Source organism: Aedes aegypti, chromosome 3 (genome assembly GCF_002204515.2).
Source record: "Aedes aegypti strain LVP_AGWG chromosome 3, AaegL5.0 Primary Assembly, whole genome shotgun sequence".
NCBI classification, from domain to species: Eukaryota; Metazoa; Arthropoda; class Insecta; order Diptera; family Culicidae; genus Aedes; species Aedes aegypti.
In genome coordinates, this window is record NC_035109.1 from 264,085,760 (window position 1) to 264,107,028 (window position 21,269).

Genomic DNA, 21,269 nt, shown 5'->3' on the forward strand with positions numbered 1-21,269 from the left:
CACTCAAGAAATCAGCTCCCTGGAATACAGGTGCAGTTGCACATACCTGGTTCGATTTAGCTATTTCATTATTTCCATTTGTATCATATAAGCAGTATATCATTAGCGAATACCTTATATTAGTGTGGCTCTTATATATCATTTGAGTCACATTTAACGTATGTGCAAGCTTTATACCGTTCCAAAGCACATTGTGTAAACAAAAATGGCAGCTAGGGAAAGTTTTTCGCAGTTTCTGGAGTTCTCTGGAGTTGTGATTACCTGGAGGGTCCTTAGATGCAATAGAATGTATATGAGGTAAAAATGGAGAACTTAGAGGATCAGAATCGAAGAAAGTGTTGTGGTACCGGAAAAAGGTAGCCAGCAACAATGCTACATGAAACAATACAACCAGGTAGACAATCATCACCTGATTACGATTGTCTACCTGATTGTATCGGCTGTACGGCTATCTTTCCCAGTACCACAACATTTAATATATTATTTCATCGGAATCACTAACAACTTCCAACTTTTTAAAAGTTTGGAAGTTAGTTGTGATTTTTTTCAGAATATCTCTGATCTATGGAGAAAAGCATCCCTTCAAATAATGTGTATCTTAAATGCATTCGATAAAAGTGAAACATGAAATGTATGTGTTAGGTCCATTGATTACATTTGAGTTAATCATGCTATCAATGAAAAGAAACTTTGGCGATAGTGTATTGACTTCGCACATACTCTCCATGTGCAAACCCCCATTGCAAAAATCCATGTAGGTTGGCACATGAATCAAATGGGATCTTTATCTTGAGTGTATGACTTACGCAGCGCTTTACGCTGTTAAGCGAATACCTCTATTGTTGAACATTAAATCAATTGTTTTAAATACATTAACCTTTACAGATAGGATATATTTACTGTTCTCCACGTATTTTCTTTTTAAGTACTTTTTCAAATATCCAAAAACCAGCTCTATAGGATTATAAAATGGTGCGTAAGCTGGTAAGAAAATGACAATTATGCCCATTGAACGGAGATAATCTACTATCGAACGGTGGCAATGAATTCTGGCTCCGTCCATGATCCATACAGAATATTTACCAGGATGTCGTTTCACGTAACCAGACGATATGAATTGGCGGACGCAATCGAAAAACTTTGCTCGAGTGAAGGTACCATCAGTTGAATATGTTTCAAGTATTCCATTGTAACCAAGAAAGCTTAGAAGAGAACAACGGGGACGTCTAACAAATTCACCTCTTCTCACCTATGGGAGCATAACCTTTTGTCCGAAGCATGCTCCTATTGTCACACGATACTTCGTCCAGGAACAGTTAATTGTGAATTTCCCATTTTACTTCATTCAACTCAACGAAAAAACGGTAAATTTCCTGCTCGCGCAACTGAATCGCGCGTCGTTCTAGAACTTTCCACGAATAGCCCTCAGATAGCAAAATCCTACTTATTGAAGCAGTACTGGTAGATTTTTGAAAATGTTGCATAAATTTCAGCTTAGTTTCGTCCAAAAACAGTACAGGTTTCTCCTTGTCAACGATCAACGATCAAAAAAAAAAACGATCAATACACTTCGTAGTTGCTACTCCGTGATCAATCAGGATAGTGATATTGCACAGAGAACCACTTAAGATGAAGCTTGGGTTGTAGCTTTTTTCCATCTTCAATGTACAACCACACTACTCTTGATATTTATAGATTTATAACGGCGCTGGCCACGTCCTTATGACCGTCGGGGAGAGGAAGGAATGTTAATTAGTTAGCCGTTGCTACTAGAAAACCGGAGAATCTCCTGCATTTCCCACAGCTACCTTGGAAGTAGGAGTGTTTTGTTAGTGATGGATGAAGTATTCGACCGTATGGATACCACTGTGGTAAGCGGCAGTGTTGCCACATTTTTCCCGACTCTCATCTGTGTTTTCGGCTGAAAAAATCTTGTTCATCTTAAGTTAACCTCCAAAAATCTTGGTAAAAATCTGTGTCGCTAAAAATACCCAAAATTTTCATTTTTTAGACCAAAAAGAATTTTCGCAAAAGTATTATGACTGTTTTTGGCATGTCAACAATTTTTAATTTTACCTTATTCTTCTAAAAGTAAGTTAAAGGTACATAATAGTTTCTAAAATATTAAAATACTTAAATTTTTGAGAGAAAACAAAGTAAAGGCATGACTGTTTTATATCTTCCAAAACCGTGTCCTAAACTCGTGAAATATCCTAAAATCTTAAAAATATTTTGTATCTAAAAAATCTGTGATCTGTGCTCACAGATATCTGTAGGCAAGAACTGGAAAAAATCTGTGTAATTACAGATAAATCTGTGTATGTGGCATCACTGGTAAGCGGTTAAGTCGACATATTCAATTCAAGCGATAGATAGAACTGTGTTTGCGCCATAATGACGCAGAGAGATAGAGAGAGACAGCTATTAGAAAGAGAGTTACAAATATGTGAAAGGGACGGGCCTGGGATTGAACCCACGACCTCCTGCTTGCAAAGCAGAAGCAATAGCCATTAGACCACCAACCCCGTCATCAGTACAGGTTTCTCCTTGTAGAGATTTATTATCCAGGAACGTTCAGCTGTCCCAAAACGTAGAAATACTTTGGCCCGCTCTTTCCGTGTAAAAAACTTATTCCGTCCATACAAATCAATCCAGTGAGCTATCGTTGAGGGATGTTTGGCATAGATTTTAGCGACTTCGTTCTTTTTGTATCCCAAGAAATAGTATCCATAAAGGCAATGGTAGACAGTATTCGAAGATGCATGATGATTGAGAACATGTTCCCGGATATCGGTCATGGCAAATATGTTCATTCAATGAATTATTATTTGACCTAGAATATAAGAAACATTTAGTGAAATTGTGTTCCCGAAAGAACAAGGAAAGTGAAGTAAATCTTTCCTCAATTTAATTTTTTCATCCTCACCTGCTATCTTGCCTGCAGTAAACAACAATGAGCTAGTTGACAGAACGATCAATGAAGCAAAACAATTTGGAACGATTTTGACATGGCGGCTGTCATGCGGGTATTTTGACTATCGCTGTAAGACCGCCGCCGAACTCTAATTAAAAATAAGCGCGACAATACGCAATTGAAAAGAAATGTCAATTCAAATGGTGCTCAATGTATGAAATTTCTTGACCATTTCTTGGGCAGAAATTTTTACTTTTCTTGAGCGGAACAGCATACTTAGCTTTAAGCTAAGTATGCTGTTTCGCTCAAGAAAAGTAAAGAAATTCCTTGACTGAAAGGGTCAAGAAATTTCCTACAGAGAGCCCCCTTTGAAGTGACATTTCTTCTCAACTGCGTACTGCGATCAGAAAAAAGTGATTTTCTTGACCATTTCTTGGGAGAAATTTTCCACGCATCGAGATAGGCGATTCCTTTTCTTGTCAGTAGCAAACCGGCCTTTAAGCCTGATTCGCTACTGAATGGAATCGATAAAGAAATTTCTCGCCGATTCCTTGCAGGAATTTTTTACAGCGACTCCCATTTGAACTGACATTTCTTTTCAACTGCGTACTGTGATCAGAAAAAACGCAGTCTTGATCGATTCCTTGCAAAAATTTTCCGCATCAAGATAGGCCGAGAAATTACTTGTCAGCAGCGAATCAGGGTTTATACAGGCAGTGATATACAAATAAATTATTATTTTTTTTAACGTTCAACGCTCCGTCATCGTAATCATCGTCATCATCGAAACTTCAAAAGCAGTTTTTCTGTTCAAAACTAAAAATTATTCGATAAAAATGTATTCACTGTGTTGCGGTTGGAGAAAAGAATACAGTGAACACATTTTGTTGTAAATTTTCTTAATTTTGAACGAAAAAACTGCACTTGAAAATTTTGAAATCAATGACGGATCCTGCCCCCTTAATTGATTTGATTACTTGGATCCGTTAAGGGGACACGGGAGAACGTGTTATTTTCCCTATCTTTCGTTTCACTCTAACAATAATCACCAAAACTTTGTGGAAGCAAATCTCGAGTTTTAGTGAACCGATGAAGCTGAAAATTTATCGGGTTGTGCACTACATATATAGAATCATAGTGATACTTTTCCGCATCGATATATGGAGTGGTTCTTGGGATTTGCTTCTTGAAGGTGAAACAGTTTTGAATCAACTTCTAAGATTGCACTAAAACTTCAAAGGCACAAATCTCACAAAGAAAGCATCCAACAACCGTGCACTTTTTATTTTGGCTTTGTGCACTAGCAGAAAGCTTAAAATAAGAAGATCAGAAACGATTGCCAACTATTTCTCCAGTTTTGTGCCTTTGAAATCGTGAGTAGGGGCACAAGTCGGCCATTGTGCCGGCCATCTTTGGATTCTGAGTTTCACCTGAAATGGATAGGGTGATTATGATGACGTCCCGTGCGGCCTTAAGCCTACACGGGAAAAAATTCTGTAGTAAAAATAACTATTTTAGCTGACTACGCCCATTCTTAAAACTACCATGGAAATTCAGACCAATTTACTATGTTTACGGTACACCCCACCGCATTACTGGTACATTTGACAGAAATAATTTACAACAATCTGATTTCAACTACAGACATGGTAAAATCAAGCGCATTTCTGGTCTGCTGAAAATTGCCGGTGCGAGCGCTTAAGTTAACCCCCTAAAATGGTAGTTTTTACCGCACAATTTTTTTGCGTGTAGTGCGCTTGAGCCCACAAAATAAAAAAAATCTGAGTGCAGTGCAAAATCAGCTGTTCTGAAACATGTCTGCGAAACATTTCAACCGACTGATCATCATCAAAATCCCGAATGCCACCCTGGTCCGCAATGATGACTGATGTCTCGCTTTGCATTCTGTCAAAATAGAAGAAAAAATAAGTTTGATGGGAGAAAAGTCCAAGTTCAACACAAAAAGAAAACGGCAGCAGTAAAAATTTTGTGCAGAAAATTACGTGCATATCGGTGGATATTTTTCCGTTTCTGTGAGTTTCGGGACAACTTTCCGATGTTTGTGTAGTGTTTTGTAACTAGACAGGAATTCGGTGATTAGGATTTTAGCTGCGTCCCGAAGAAATTCGCAATTACGTGTTTGTGTCTCTTCTCAGTCTTCAATTTCGTCGACGACGAAAGAGTTTCCCTTTGGATCCTATTTGCAAGGAATTGAAAAGCTATAGCGAAAGTTCGCATCAACAGGAACCCGAAAATTGTAGAATCGATAGTCTGCGCCGCGACAACAGAAGGAAGAAAGGACAAAGTGTAGAAATCGCGGTATGGCAAAAGATAACAACAATATCAACATAGCGGACGAACTTTCCTCCTCTAGTGGTGGAAGCAATAAAGCTTCGTCTTCTTCGGCTGATGCCCTGAAACAGCAAGGCAACACTAGCAGACCAGCGACCACGACAACGGATCAACAACCGTTGAATTACGGTGGCAGAGCAGGAGGAGGGGGAGGAGGGAGAACTAATGGAGTGCTGCTGGGATCACAATCAGCAGATGGCGGAAGCGGTGGGGATTTGCAGCAGCAGCAGACGACTACGACGATAAACTTCCAAAGATCGACGACCGGTTCCAGCGGCGGACCAGCAGACTCGGAAACTGGAGGTATGATTACTAAATTACACTTAAATCTAACTGAAAAGTCGTACCCAACTAATTCAGGACTGATAGAAGATCTCTTTCTAGAGACTTGGTCTTTGCTTTTAATGCAAAGTCTCTGTTTTAATGGTAGGTCCCTTTTTACCTTAAAATGAATCCTGATGAAAAATTTTACTGTCTCCAGGCTCTTCAGGAACTTTTCAGATTCCTCGAGGAAAAGCTTCAGAAAATTCTTCCAGTAATTTGCCTAGATATTTCTTCTGCTAAAGTTTTGGGGATCCCTCTTGGTATCCATCCAGAAATTCCCCCCAAGATGTTCCCCTCCAGTTCCCCCATACAATCGTCCATAATTTTCTCCGAATTTATACAAGAGATGCTTAAAGGCATTTCTCAAGAATTTGGCGCAAGCAATCCAACTCAACTAACTACAGCAATTTCCACAGCGATCACACTGAAAAATTTCCCAGAGCCCCTGCCAGTGTTGGTAGCAAATCATCTTTCAGTGACTTGGTTACTACTACTAATACTGATTAAAGCGATAAAACAGTACTTTTCCGTGCTACAAGAACAGTACTCTTTAGTACTATTTTTTATACTATTGATCCCTTTTTGATCCTTGTAGCGAAAGGGGATTTTTTTATTTCCGTATAAAGTGGGCCGAAGGGTCTCAGTTTTTCATGAAACTTTTTCCACAGGCAGGGGTCATCAATATATGAATAAAAAAAAAGATTGAGAAAAATTCAGGGTCGCTTATTTTCCCGGAAAACTCAGTTGGTTTTTTTTTGTTTTCCTCTGACACTACTTACTTTGAAAAATCATAACTCAAGAACGAAGCATCGTAGAAGCAAAGTTTTTTTTTATGAAAATGAAAGCAAATTTTTTCAAAAATATATTTTTGAGAAGGTAATTTCATAAGCTTTAATCGCTAAAATTTTTGAAATGTACTTTTTTTTCGTTTTTGAGTTATGACCAATTTTGTGGAATATGACCATACCTATAAGCCTTTTCTTTGAAAACCCATATTTCAATCGAAGCATCGAAAAAAACAAAGATTTTTTATCAAAGCAGTTGCAAATTTTCTAAAACATCTGAAAAAAAGATATGGGATTGGTTTAATGAAGTATAAGTCGGAATGGATGATTTTTCATGAAAAATTACACCGTTAAGAAAAACTGAAAAAAAACTGTTTCTGCCTCAATTTTTCATTACACTGGGCTTGGGATTATATTTTCCAGGGAGCGATGAGTTTTGATAATTGATCGCTGTTGTTAGTAGCTTTGATAAGATGTTGGGTGAATTTCAAAGCAATGGCAACCTTTTTATTACAAAATTTAGATTTTGTCTTCTGACCTAAAGATTCTGGTTAAACTACTGCATAGTACGGCTATAAATCATCAAAATTACTTTCACTTCGGGAAAATATAATTTCAATCTGGCGAGAAGATTACAAACTGAGGGTGGGTTAGGAGCACAGTCAGACCCTTGAATGTGCAATGTGGGGTAGTAATTGGGAATGCCATTGACGGTTTGTAATCTTCTACGAGGTTTTCGAAAACCAACAGGGCGCGTGCACCGGGTTGCGGATAGGAGCAAAGGGAGATCAATAGCATCTACTTAAAATAATAGAGCAAAAAGCCGTTCCATGATTAGGTAATGTTTAGCGATCTTCTATGGTGTTCTAGTACTATAAAATTCTTCACTCACTGGGAATTCTGGCCTTGATAATATCAATAGTGCTAAACATAAAATAATACCTAATAGTCAACAAGTACAATGTAGTTTCAATGTAGTAATAAATGAAATAAAATCAATTTTCTATACTTGACAAGGTTTTGAAGACAATCAATGAGTGAAAGAACTACCTATTAGAAAAGCCACATCAGCTAAGGCTATACATATACAAATGTTGGTCATAGGGTCATGGCGAGCATTCGGTATGTATGTCTATGACTGATTCTGATCTAATAGGGGCACTAGAAGACCACGCGGACAATTTCGAAACAAATTATTTTTATACATCGGTCTTATGATCCGAAAGGCTCAGCTATGCTGTAATGTCATTTTTTAAGCTATTCATTAGTGCTGTTTAATTGTTTATTATTCTAACAAAACTACATAATTATTCATAACTAATCACTGTTCCTAATTCTCTTTTTCTCACCTTCTTATCTGTTGCATGATTATGATCATTACTAATATAATGCATGAGCATGCACAATAAGAATAATTTCAGAATTGTAAGCAGTCAATGGATAACTGGATAGAATAGCTTCGAAAAGGATGCTCAAAACAGAAAAAATCTGGTCAGGGAAGTATGACCATCATGAGTAAGTAACACATTTCATTTTAATAATATCAAATATTTTTATATAAATCAGCACCGCCAATCAGTGAACTGAATTATAATTTTATATCTGTACATGATAAAAACAGATAAAGTTTGTAAAGTTGTCACCATCGATTGAATTGCGTTCTTTATAGTAATGTTCAATCATTATCAAAAGCTCCTAAAGCGTCGCATCGTGCCATCAGCAGTTTTTAGCATCACTCTCATATTGTTATTACTTTGTTGTTTATTAAATTTATATAAAGCGATCAGTTCATTCTTTCTTACTAGTACAATTGTTTGAAATTTTAATCAAACAAACCAAACTTCAAAACTTAAATTAAATTGCTCTCAGCACATTTACATTTTGCAGCATTAATCGCATTACTGTGTCAAGTCTTCTCCAATTTCCTATACCCTACCCCAACCCTTCCTATCATTTCCGATGGTGTTCAAGTGGTCCGCATAGACTATTACGGCCATTACCTATCCCTGCCCCCGGCTTTGGACTGACTTGCGCTCTCATTGCCCCACCAAACGCTGCAAAATGAAAATGAAATGAAATTTTTCATTACACTGAAAAAGGATTCTTTTTTTTCTATGGAACAAATATGATTATTATTATTATTATTTTTAATTTTATTTATTCAATTCAGTATATAACTTACATTTTCATCTTAATACTATCTATTTTTTCTACCGGGAAGATTGTCTTTGATTGCTAACACCAGAAGATTTTCGTTTCTTTGTATTATTAAGAACAAAGCATGCTGTATTTTCTTGGGTTTCATGTGCATCTGAGAATTCACTAGCAAAAATGCTTCGTTCGTCTTTTGGTATAAATAATTGAATGATATTTTTTGTTCCAGGAATTGGAACAAGGTTAGAAAATCTTTCCTGAAGAAATTTTTCAGCCTCTGAATAGTCATTTTCAGTTGCATAGATAAATTCCCAATCTTTTTTAAATTGGTCTTTCACCTTTTGCGACACAGCCCAGTCGAAAAATTGTTTGGCGTTATTAATTTCTGCTGGCTTTCTAATACTAGCATCTCTAGCCATTCGCTTAATATTGCTACCGATGCCATCACAAGGACCTTTTCGATGTGAGGTTGGAAAAAGTGCCATTCTGCTTTAATTTCAAAATCATTTTCATGGTTGCATACATTTTTGAAATTTGATTTATTTTTGTATTGCTCTCCGCAACCATCAGAAAGATAAATTTTTTATTATTATTATTATTAGCTTTATTAGGGAGATTTTCAGCCCGTGGCTGGTTCATCTCCAGATAAATTTTTTTTTCAAGCTCCGGAAATTTGTTTTTCAATCTTGAAATTAGTTTTGTTTGAAAAGCATAAACTGATGTCGTGTTATGCTTTTTAATGTCAGCAATTACAACAAAATTTAAGACTTCTGATTAATCATAATCCTGCACTTCATGCAGATTTTCATCTTTTCCGTAATCCACCGAACTCCATTCGAATGAAACTTGGTCATGAGACCATGGCTAATCGAGCGTAAATTTGTCCTTACTGATTTGTGGCCGTCCAGTCCGAAGGGGTTACAGCATAGCGAATAGTATTCGTAGTATTGAACTTTGTCCATTTCAACAGCTTCGGTAATAACGAGTAATATACAGCTGACAACACTTGCACTTTCTCACTGCTTTTTGTTACTTTTTTGGTAAACTTATGATTCTCAAACCATTTCAACGCTTTAAACCAGAATTGGTAAATACCCAATTGCCATATTGTCTACCCATTGATTTAACTGTCAATTTTGTAGTTACCTAACAGGTAGCTGGAAAAAATGTCTACATTATGATTGAAGAAATCTTTGTTTCTATGCTGTTTCGTTCTTAAGTAGTTTTGTTTATAAACTTATAAATTTGAAAATAAGCTTTATAAACTTATAAATGTATAAATTTGCAAACAGCTCATCTTGGCAATATTTGATCATATTTTAGGAACGAAAAATGAGCGTATTTAAAAAAAAGTTTAGGATTAGATCTTATTGATCGCTCTTTTCAAATATACCTTGTTTGTAAGCTGAAATAGCTAATCGGGTTATCATTGTTTATTTTCCTTAACGGTGTAAAATGTCCTGAGTAACTTATTCCATTTCAAAAAATCTCAAAGTTTTGAGAAAATTTGATTCCGATTTGATAAAAAAAAAATGTTTCTGTGACGCTTTTATCTTCAGTTATGATTTTCGAACGAAAAGACTTGTACGAGAAATCTGGGCATTTTTCACAAAACTATGACCAAACGCAGGAATTAAAAAAGTAGTACATCTTAAAAATTTCAGTGATTGAAATTTATGAAATTCTGTTCTCAAAAATATTTTTTTTGAAAATTTTCCACGAATTGGAGTATAGTTTTTTCCGGCTTTTCTTTACGAATTTTCTCTACGGTGGAAAAGTTAGTGGAAAACTTTTTCCGGTTAATTTGTTTTTATTCCTGAGAAATTTTGCTTTCATTTTCATAAAAAAAAACTTTGTTTCTATGATGCTTCGTTCTTGAGTTATGATTTTTCAAAGTAAGTGGTGTCAGGAGAAAACAAAAAATTTCCAACTGAGTTTTCGGAGAAAATAGGCGACCCTGATTTTTTCTCAATTTTTTTTATTCATATATTGATGAGCCCTGCCTGTGGAAAAAGTTTCATGAAAATCTGAGACCTTTCGGCCCAAACCCGTTCGGAAATAAAAAAAATCCCCTGTAGCGACATTAGCATTCTTAGGTTAATGCTTCTACTGTGAAATACGATCAAAACAATCATCGTTGAAAGGAAAAGCAATTCTAACTTGTTCAATTCATTCATTCAACGGTACATGTGTCATGCACGATTTAACTATCATCATGTTGGGATGGGTTGTTCGATCGTTGGGCATTTTTTGTAATTTTTTTTTCCTGTAGCAACATGTTAGCTGTTAATGGTTAATGATTTTATAGATTTATTATATTTGTTTCATGTTGATTAGGGCCTGGAAAAATAATGCCAATGTGTGTGTTTTTATAGCATAAATATTCAGTTCTTGGTACTGTAGAGAACAAATCTCGATCAAACAATGTTCAAACTTAATTCAATCTTATTGGCGTGTTCGACTAACTTTATCAGAATAGAATTAGCTTTAATTTCTCCATTTTTTTATAGGGTTATCGCAACCAACGAATTTAGAATAAGGAAAAAATGGATTTTCAATTTTCAGGGTAAGCTAAGTGTACTCTTTAGTACTCTTTTACAGAGTTGAAAAATGTACTCTTTCCGGTGAGAGCAAATATGATAACCCTATTCTCAGCAGGGGTTATCAGGCAATCCTTAGAGTAAGCGTTGACTAGTGGAATCAACGGTAGAATTTCCCTGAACTCAAAATAATCCAAACGTCATTGTTACGTCATAACATACGTGATTTTGTTCCATCGCACTTTTCCCGTAGCTCTTACGTGAATCATAGGTAGCCCAGAATGAACGCATGAACTTTTGAACTTTGTCCATTCCACCGGCGCTACACTTAAGAGCTACGTGGATTTTCGGTAGCTTTTACGAAACGTTTCAATATGACCTAGATGGTTTTGCATTAAATTTAACTGTAATAAAGACCAATCTTATTTCTTTGGAAGAAAACTAATTCCCAATTGGAAAATGTAAATAATCTTTAAAGATTGTGATATTTTTATTGTCAATCTGAGCATTTTGATTCCTGTTTCCCCAATTTTGTGAATTTGGTCTGTCCTGTTGTAGCCTTCGCGTCCTATAATAGGTTATAAATCAGGTATAAAATATGAAGTAATGCAGGGATTCTTCGGTATTCAAAGCATATTTACCTTGAAATCAATCTTACACAGGGTTTAAAGCAGCAGCAGCTTCTGAAGTTCTTCTAAAATCAAGCGGGCGCCATGTTAGGATTTGAGCTCAACACCGAATGTACGTACAATATGCAGATGTCAAGATGAACTTAGGGACCTACGTGAGTTTCACGTGAGTGCGATAGGTAACCTCAGTAAAAATTACCGAGTCACTATTTGGTGGTTATGAATGGTTTAGTGATCTTTATCTTAGTCAGGTGAAGTGGAGGTAAAATGAATTTGGAATGATCTACGTGATTTTTCACGTAGCTATGACGTTTGGATTTTTTTGAGTGTGGGTTTGGTTTTTTAAATATTCTTCCAGAATGGCCTAGCACAAACTGAGAGAGAGCGTATCCTGTTAGAAAAGTCTTTGTTTCGTCCACCTTTCCGGCCTTTATTATTTTTGATAGCATAGCATAGCATAGCATAGACAGACTGTACATGTCAATGGTTGCTACTCCGTGATTGATCGGAACTGGTAAGAATTGCACTACGATCCAAATGAATAAGGGATGGGAGTTTCCGCTTACTCTCGAAGTGCAATTTTAGCAGATCTAATATTATTGATCAATAACGGCGCCGGCCAAGTCCTTACAGTCAGTTGGGATGGGGAAGGAATGTTAGGGTGTAATGATTGTTGCTTCTGGAGACCGAGAATACCTTTGCATCTCCACAATCACCACGGGAAGGGTGTTTATTAGTGAGGGAGGAAAAGATCTGGGAGTCACCTCTGGTCGGTGATGCGATCCATGGACAAGTTTTTGGAAATAATACGTCAACATTTATAATGTCGAACAATTCAAAAGACGTTTTTATTAATGACGAAAACTGAAAATTGCATGTATATATTTTAACTTATATGAAACAGGAATAATGCCGACACTTGTAGTGACGAACCATACATAGTTTGTTTGAAAATTACATATGAGTATTGCTGTGCATTTTGTCTCGATGTGGTAGAAGTTTTAAAAAATACGTCAACATTCACAATGCCGAAATTCAAAGGATAATTTTTAATAATGTCAAAAAGAGAAAAATATATGTATATTGAAATTGTATAAGAAAAAAGCATAATGCCGACACTTATAGTGACGAACCATACAAAGTTTGTTTTAATATTACATAAAAGTTACGCTTTCAAGAAAAAATGTGTTATCATAAGCATGAAACGAACTCACCAGTTGGTAATCCATTCTCGACTGAACACAAAACTGACACTGACAGCAAAACTTCTTGGCGTCCCGAAAACAAACCGTCTTGCTTGGGCCTTCCCAAATACCTACCCAGCAAGACGCTCCAAAACAGGGAAAAAAATCTCCGGCGACGAAAACACGCGCGAAACCGTGAGCAAAATCTATCGGACGACGCAAAACCGAACTCTTTCCGGCCTTTATTATTTTTGATATGCGAATAACTTCGCTTTTTAAAATAACACGGGAGGTCGTGTTCTTATTCTTCTTATTTCTGGCATTACGTCCCTACTGGGACAGAGCCTGCTTCTCAGCTTAGTGTTCTTATGAGCACTTCCACAGTTATTAACTGAGAGCTTACTGTGCCAATGACCATTTTTGCATGCGTATATCGTGTGGCAGGTACGAAGATACTCTTTGTCCTGGGAAGTCGAGAAAATTTCCAACCCGAAAAGATCCTCGACCGGTGGGATTCGAACCCACGACGCTCAGCTTGGTCTTGCTGAGGTCGTGTTATTTCTCCTATTTTTTGTCTCACTCAAACAATTTTCATCAAAACTTTGCAGAAGCAAATCTCGAATTTTATTGCACCGATGAAGCAGAAAATGTAATGGGTTGTACACTAAATACAGAAAATTATATGATAAATTTTCACATCGTTAAATGATGTCCCGTGCGGCCTTAACGTAGGCAGACCAGTGCGTTGATACTGCCTACGTTTGGTGTTACGCAAACAAATAAGATCTTTGGTAACTTGATCAACAGGAAGGAAGGATGTTGCTCGACTGATCAATTTTTGGTACGTGCTGCTCTCGGCCCACGGAGATGGCCTCCTCGATACTCTGCAGCTGTCAGTCGGCGTCTTCAATGGACGCCAATCCTCGTATCCGATATTGGCGTCGACAATCCGCTGGAATCGACCCCAGTCGATATGGTGGTAGTTGCGCCGGGTGACTCGATGCCGGTTGACCAGGGAACCTACTTTGGAACCACCGGTTAGTGGTCCGAGCTGAAGTCCTGATGATCGACGGGCTGGGAGATGTTGCCACCGAAATAGTGAGGTAGATAGTTGTAAGGACCAGAGCAATATTGGACGCCACTTTCTGCTTATCGAAACACCATTTCACAGCCTCGTGTACCTTAGTTACCTTATTAATTTTATCGCATCCTCGCAGATTAGTATAAATAAGGGAACACATTAAATAAATTGCCTTATTTTGTATATTTCCAGCAATTCCAGAGCTACCACGTCGAGAGGAGAATCCTTTCTCGTTCAAACATTTTTTGAAACGAGATTCATCACTAGGTTCCGCGTCGGCTTCGTCCAGTGGAGTCACGTCGAACGGTACCATCATCAACCACAGTCGCAGCACTTCAAATATTAATGGAAATAATCACAATCTAGGCAGCTCTAGTTTTAACTCCCTTAACAATAGTAACAACCTGATCAACAACAACAACATGGCCACCGGCAGCAGTATTCTGAGCAGCACGGGAATCTGCAATGCGTCCGCATCGCCATCGAAATCGGCCACGACCAGTTCCTTGCACAACACCAGCACAACCGGGGCGAAACCGAAAATTCCTCAGTTCCAATCGGTGAACACGTTGAGCAGTGAGTCTAAAATGAAACGATCGCCACGGTTTCCGTCCTTCGACTCGCAGTCCAGCTTATCGGATCTGGCCGATGATAAGTTCATGAGCAACATCTACCACAGTCGGAGCAATAATTCGTTCAATTCGGACTATCCTCTCGGGGGAGGTGGTTCCACTTCTGGTGGGTCACAATATGTGCAACGTTCGTATTCTAACTACGACATGGAAAGTCCAGGATCGGCCGATTCTCCCAGGTTAGCTGGGTCACAAAATTTGCACAATTCGCCAAATTTCGGCGGGAGAAGTCGTGAAAACCTTGCCTCGACCCATAGATTAGGAACTTCAGAGTTTTCGGCCGCTCTGCCGGATTTCGTGCAAGATCATTTGGTCATGGAACAGTGGTACACTTTGGGTGGTTCACCAAAGAGTGTCTCGCCGGTTTCCGTGGACTTTGATCAACTTCCAGATTTCACCGTCAACAACCTAGATGCGGAAGCAGGCGGTCGCGGTCATGGTCCCATCATCAACGATATGCCATTTGATTTGACCTATAACTCGGCACCTGCGGGAGGCGCCAATCCTGCCTCAGGTGCTAATCTCAATTCATCGAACCGAAACCGCACACCCCTGCGAAACACTTCACCTAATGTTCCTTTGGACCTTCCACCGCAAAATCTCGATTTCTCATTCGATCTCCCAAGAAGGCGGGTCACTCCGCCGCCGGAGCTTCCTCCGGATCTCACCGATAACAACACCTCCGGGCCCCGGTCCGGATTCTACTTTTCCGACATGGATCGGAATCATTCGCCACCTGCTTCGGGATCGGCTGCCGATAAAATCCACCGCCTACCGGATTTTCTATCCGATGGCCCTATCCATTCGTCCGGTCGGCTAGCGGACGTAACGCACGATACGCCGCACTTCAACTCGCCAGATGCCGATGCCAGTCACCATCAGCAGCGGTTGCAAATCGAACGGCAGGAAAACGACCGGCTGAGGCGCGAAGTCGAGGACAATCGGCGGATCATCGCTGAGCAGGCACGGAGGATAAAGGATCTGGAGAAGACGGTGGAAACGGCCAAGAGTAACGCTAGCTTGGCGCAAACCGTGGAGGGTTTCGAAGGGAACCTAGACAAGAGCTATGTGAGTATAGAATGCTGCGAAAATGTGTTTGCGGACCGATAAACTAAATTGTTCTTGGTTTTGCTTGCAGTTGAGAGCAACCACTGCCGAAACCCAAGTGATAAAGCTGAGACAGAAGATTAAGAGATTAAATGTGAGTACAGTAAATTCATAACTATAGTTATATCTACGTAAGTGTACACAGGAAAATGATAATCATTGGCTAGCAGCGGAGCCATATCAGGGGGGCGATTCCACAGATAAATATTGGCCTCAAGGGGGCGAAAGTTGAAAAAGTTTGGGAAGCACTGATCTACACTGTTGAATTGTGATAAACTTAAAATAAATATGAGAGCCGGAACGAGAACCACTCCATACTAAGTATCCCAGTCAGGTCACTCTAAATCCGCTGAATATAATCTGTTTTTTTAACCAATCAAGCTCAATCTCAGAAACCTTCCAGTTCAATTGCAGAAAATAAGAAACATTATTATATCAAGTGCTGGACACTGAAGAAGTACCTATGTAAGTCGCAGACGAAATAGGCCTATCTGTCAAGATAAACAATATATTAGAGTTTAAAGTTATTTGCTCGCCTTACTAGTGATTTTAGTATTTTATTTTTTGGAAAAAATTGTTAAAGTTCAATTAGTAGTTTTTTTTCTTTTAATTGGTTGAGGCTCAAATAAAATATAATCAAATGTCAAAAGTGAAAAAGCAGTTTTCGTCGTCAAAATCGATGAAAAAAAAACATTTTTATTTACCAGAAACGCCAACAGCAGAAATGAACAGAGTACACTGTCGAAAGCTATGTTACTGATTGATCCCAATCTTGCAGCAACAAAGGCTACAAATTGCAGGCCATTGTAGTTTGTAACAAAATGAAGGATTTCCGTCACAACTACGAATCGAAAACAGTTTAGTTTTACGATCTACACAGTTGCATCACCGATGATTGTCTTGACTCCGAAGCCATTTTTTTATATGTAGCTGTGTATGTATCTTCAATATTATATCCCTGATATTGTTTTTTTTTGTCAAATTAATACTTTGTGATATCTACTACCTGGTTGGTAAATGGCTGGGCATGGCGTACCATTGGTACCTCGCGTACCTGAAGGAATAAAATAGACCCCTTTGTGCGGTCCTTAGCCTCTTGCCCAGCAACTCCTATCCCTACCTCCTCGCGGTATTGGCCGGGGTACGAGTAACCTTAGGGAAGATCGGGTAACCAACCCCCGGTGGGAACTTTGGTCGTATGCTGACAGGGAAGGGGGGGTTTGCTTTTGCTTTTGCTTCTGCAAACCTTGAGCGTATGTACTCCATGTTAGGAGCGGCTCACAACAGCGTCTGTTCCCCATGTCAGGGGCGGCTGATCATCGTCCGAGTGCCAGAGAAGGACTCTAAGCTAAACTGCGCACTATGGTCCTCCGAACATTTAGGGGGAATGGTCCTCCGGAAATCTAGGGGGTTAGTGTCAGGCCCTGCAAGCCAGCCGTAAAAAAATCAAGCAACGAATAATCAACGAAAGAATACGAACCGGGACAATCGGCAAAGACCACAGCGACGTAAAGGGACTAGCGATTGGAAGCTCGGTACGTGGAACTGTAAATCTCTCAACTTCATCGGGAGCACACGCATACTCGCCGACGTGCTGAAGGACCGTGGATTCGGCATCGTAGCGTTGCAGGAAGTGTGTTGGAAGGGATCAATGGTGCGAACGTTTAGAGGTAACCATACCATCTACCAGAGCTGCGGCAATACACATGAGCTGGGAACAGCTTTTATAGTGATGGGTGATATGCAGAGGCGCGTGATCGGGTGGTGGCCGATCAATGAGAGAATGTGCAAGTTGAGGATCAAAGGCCGGTTCTTCAACTTCAGCATAAAAAACGTGCACAGCCCTCACTCCGGAAGCACTGATGATGATAAAGACGCTTTTTACGCGCAGCTTGAACGCGAGTACGACAGTTGCCCAAGCCACGACGTCAAAATCATCATAGGAGATCTAAACGCTCAGGTTGGCCAGGAGGAGGAATTCAGACCGACGATTGGAAAGTTCAGCGCCCACCGGCTGACAAATGAAAACGGCCTACGACTAATTGATTTTGCCGCCTCCAAGAATATGGCCATTCGTAGCACCTACTTCCAGCACAGCCTTCTGTACCGATACACCTGGAGATCACCACAGCAGACAGAATCGCAAATCGACCACGTTCTGATTGATGGTCGGCACTTCTCCGACATTATCGACGTCAGGACCTATCGTGGCGCTAACATCGACTCTGACCACTATCTGGTGATGGTCAAACTGCGCCCAAAACTCTCCGTCGTTAACAACGTACGGTACCGACGGCCGCCTCGGTATGACCTAGAGCGGCTCAAGCAACCGGATGTCGCAGCGGCATACGCGCAGCAACTCGAGGCTGCATTACCGGAAGAGGGTGAGCTGGACGAAGCCCCTCTTGAGGACTGCTGGAGAACAGTAAAAGCAGCCATCAACGATGCAGCTGAGAGCAACGTCGGGTACGTGGGACGGAGTCGACGGAACGATTGGTTCGACGAGGAGTGCCAGGAGGTTTTGAAGGAGAAGAATGCAGCGCGGGCGGTCATGCTGCAGCAAGGGACCCGGCAGAACGTGGAACGCTATAAACGGAAACGGCAACAGCAGACCCGCCTCTTTCGGGAGAAAAAACGCCGCCTGGAGGAGACGGAGTGTGAGAAAATGGAACAGCTGTGCCGGTCTCAGGAAACGCGTAGGTTCTATCAGAAGCTCAACGCATCCCGCAACGGCTTCGTGCCGCGAGCCGAGATGTGCAGGGATAAGGATGGGAGCATTCTGACGGACGAGCGTGAGGTGATCGAAAGGTGGAAGCAGCACTTCGACGAGCACCTGAATGGTGCTGAGAGCATAGGCAATGAAGGACGGGACAACGGAGGAAATGCCTTCGTCAGTACTGCGGAAGATGGAAACCAACCAGCCCCCACTTTGAGGGAGGTTAAGGATGCCATTCACCAGCTCAAGAACAACAAAGCTGCTGGTAAGGATGGTATCGGAGCTGAACTCATAAAGATGGGTCCGGAAAGGCTGGCCATTTGTCTGCACCGGCTGATAGGCACAATCTGGGAAACAGAACAGCTACCGGAGGAGTGGAAGGAAGGGGTAATCTGCCCCATCTACAAGAAAGGCGACAAGTTAGACTGTGAGAACTTTCGAGCGATCACCATTCTAAACGCGGCCTACAAAGTATTATCCCAGATCATCTTCCGTCGTCTGTCACCTGTAGTAAACGAGTTCGTGGGAAGTTATCAAGCCGGCTTTGTTGACGGCCGATCGACAACGGACCAGATCTTTACTGTACGGCAAATCCTCCAAAAATGTCGTGAATACCAGGTCCCAACGCATCACCTTTTCATCGATTTCAAGGCGGCATACGACAGTATCGGCCGCGTAGAGCTGTGGAAAATCATGGACGAGAACAGCTTTCCCGGGAAGCTCACGAGACTGATAAGAGCGACGATGGAAGGTGTGCAAAATTGTGTGAAGGTTTCAGGCGAACACTCCAGTTCGTTTGGATCCCACCGGGGATTACGACAAGGTGATGGACTTTCGTGCCTGTTGTTCAATATTGCGCTAGAAGGTGTTATGCAGAGAGCCGGGCTTAACAGCCGGGGTACGATTTTTACGAGATCCAGTCAATTTGTTTGCTTCGCGGATGATATGGACATCGTCGGCCGAACATTTGAAAAGGTGGCAGACCTGTACACCCGCCTGAAACGCGAGGCAGCAAAAGTTGGACTGGTGGTGAATGCGGCCAAGACAAAGTACATACATGAAACGTGGACGATGCTCGAGGAGGACCTGCAAGCACTTGGAGTCTTCGAACGTCGGGTGCTTAGGACGATCTTCGGCGGTGTGCAGGAGAACGGTGTGTGGCGGCGAAGGATGAACCACGAGCTCGCCCAACTCTACGGCGAACCCAGTATCCAGAAGGTGGCCAAAGCTGGAAGGATACGATGGGCAGGGCATGTTGCAAGAATGCCGGACAGCAACCCTGCAAAGATGGTGTTCGCTTCGGATCCGGTTGGTACAAGAAGGCGTGGAGCGCAGCGAGCTAGGTGGGCGGATCAAGTGCGTATCGATTTAGCGAGCGTGGGGCAGAACCGAGGATGGAGAGATGCTGCCACGAACCGAGTATTGTGGCGTGAAATTGTTGATTCAGTGTTATCTGTGTAGATGTTAACTAAATAAATGAAATTAATCTACTACCTACTTATGTGTGATGAGCTGATGGGTTGGTAGTTAGCAGAGTCTATATACACATATGTCGTTTTCGTTCTTTGGAACTGGGTCGGCGATCAACGCAAAAACAAACCAACGTCAAGCAAATTGTAGTTCGGTCGAATCTGAATCGGGTTGGGGTTGAAACTGTGATTCAGAACGGGGTTCGTCAGATCGAACCTAGGTTCAAAAGCGAATTCGATAAAAGTTGCGTGAAGAGATTTTTTTGAATGACTGTTCTTCGTTGTCGAAAATAACTCCTATATGTTTTGTTGGACTCTCGATAGGTATATTTGGTTTCAACCTTTGCGCAACTCTTCATTTATAGACTCTGGTAGCTAGCACTTAAAATTAGGATTACAATCTACCATACGTTTGCATTGTTTCAGGCGGAAATTGAAACCCTCCGACAGGAGAACGACATCCTTAAGGAGGAAGGTGCGGTCGGAGGAACTGGCGCGGGCGTCAGTGATGGTGCATGCGGAGGAGGTGCTCCCAGTGGAGTGGCAGGTAGCAGGGGCTTCAGCGCGGCGCGGCATAATTCTCGTCGCCCGTTTTCGCGCGCCCAAGAGCTTTCCCACGAGCTGCGACAGGCCGCAGCGTCGGCCGAAAGTAATCTAAGGTAAGTGATACCGAAATCAGTATGATTCGTTTCATAACAAGTGTCCACAAAAAAAGTATAAACGTGTAATTGTCCATCACCGATTTCGACCAAATTTTGGTCAAATTATTTTGAAACATGCAAAAATCCCAATATATGCCTATCGGATCATACTCTATGATGGCAAATTTGACAAAAATTAATCATTAACCCCTCTACCGGCAGCTTCATTTTTTACCGCTAAAAAATATTCACATCGCGATAACTTTTTTGTTTCACGATATTTTTGCATCATTTTTTCCCAAGCTCTAAAATAAACTCTTCTAGTTTTAGAATATGTGTCGATATTGATAATTGGTCATCTGGATCCGAAGATATTCCAAAATTCCTTAGCGGACCGACGCGTAGCCATAGCCCACGTAAATATTGTGAAAAAATGAAGCAATTTGGTGCAGCCGTCTTTGAGTAACGAGCATTTATGTTTCTGGTACCACACTGAACAAATAAAGATCTTGAAAACTTAAAAAACCCTCATATCGTAATTTTCAGATTTCTCCAAGAATACTGAACGGATTCGTATGATTTTTTCAGAGTAGCAGAGTGCAATCGTTATTACCTGGCATTGTATAGTACACATTTTATTTTTTTATTAATTTGACCAAAAACAAAATGGCCGCCAGATATTCTATATGGTGAATGTCGGTCTCCCAAGGAACATCGGAATATCTTCAAAACTAGACTCAC

The 21,269-nt window shown here is 40.5% G+C and overlaps 1 protein-coding gene across 1 annotated transcript in view; it reads left to right on the top strand.

Annotated features, from left to right (window-relative positions):
* Window positions 1-4,821: 4,821 nt before the first annotated feature.
* LOC5578341 (bromodomain-containing protein DDB_G0270170) overlaps window positions 4,822-21,269 on the top strand; it is a 36,463-nt gene continuing 20,015 nt past the window's right edge. The window contains exons 1-4 of the mRNA XM_021855929.1: window positions 4,822-5,569; window positions 14,156-15,663; window positions 15,734-15,796; window positions 20,314-20,546. Of these exons, the coding sequence (XP_021711621.1) occupies window positions 5,236-5,569; window positions 14,156-15,663; window positions 15,734-15,796; window positions 20,314-20,546 (2,138 nt within the window). The 5' untranslated portion in view covers window positions 4,822-5,235. The remainder of the gene's footprint in view (window positions 5,570-14,155; window positions 15,664-15,733; window positions 15,797-20,313; window positions 20,547-21,269) is intronic.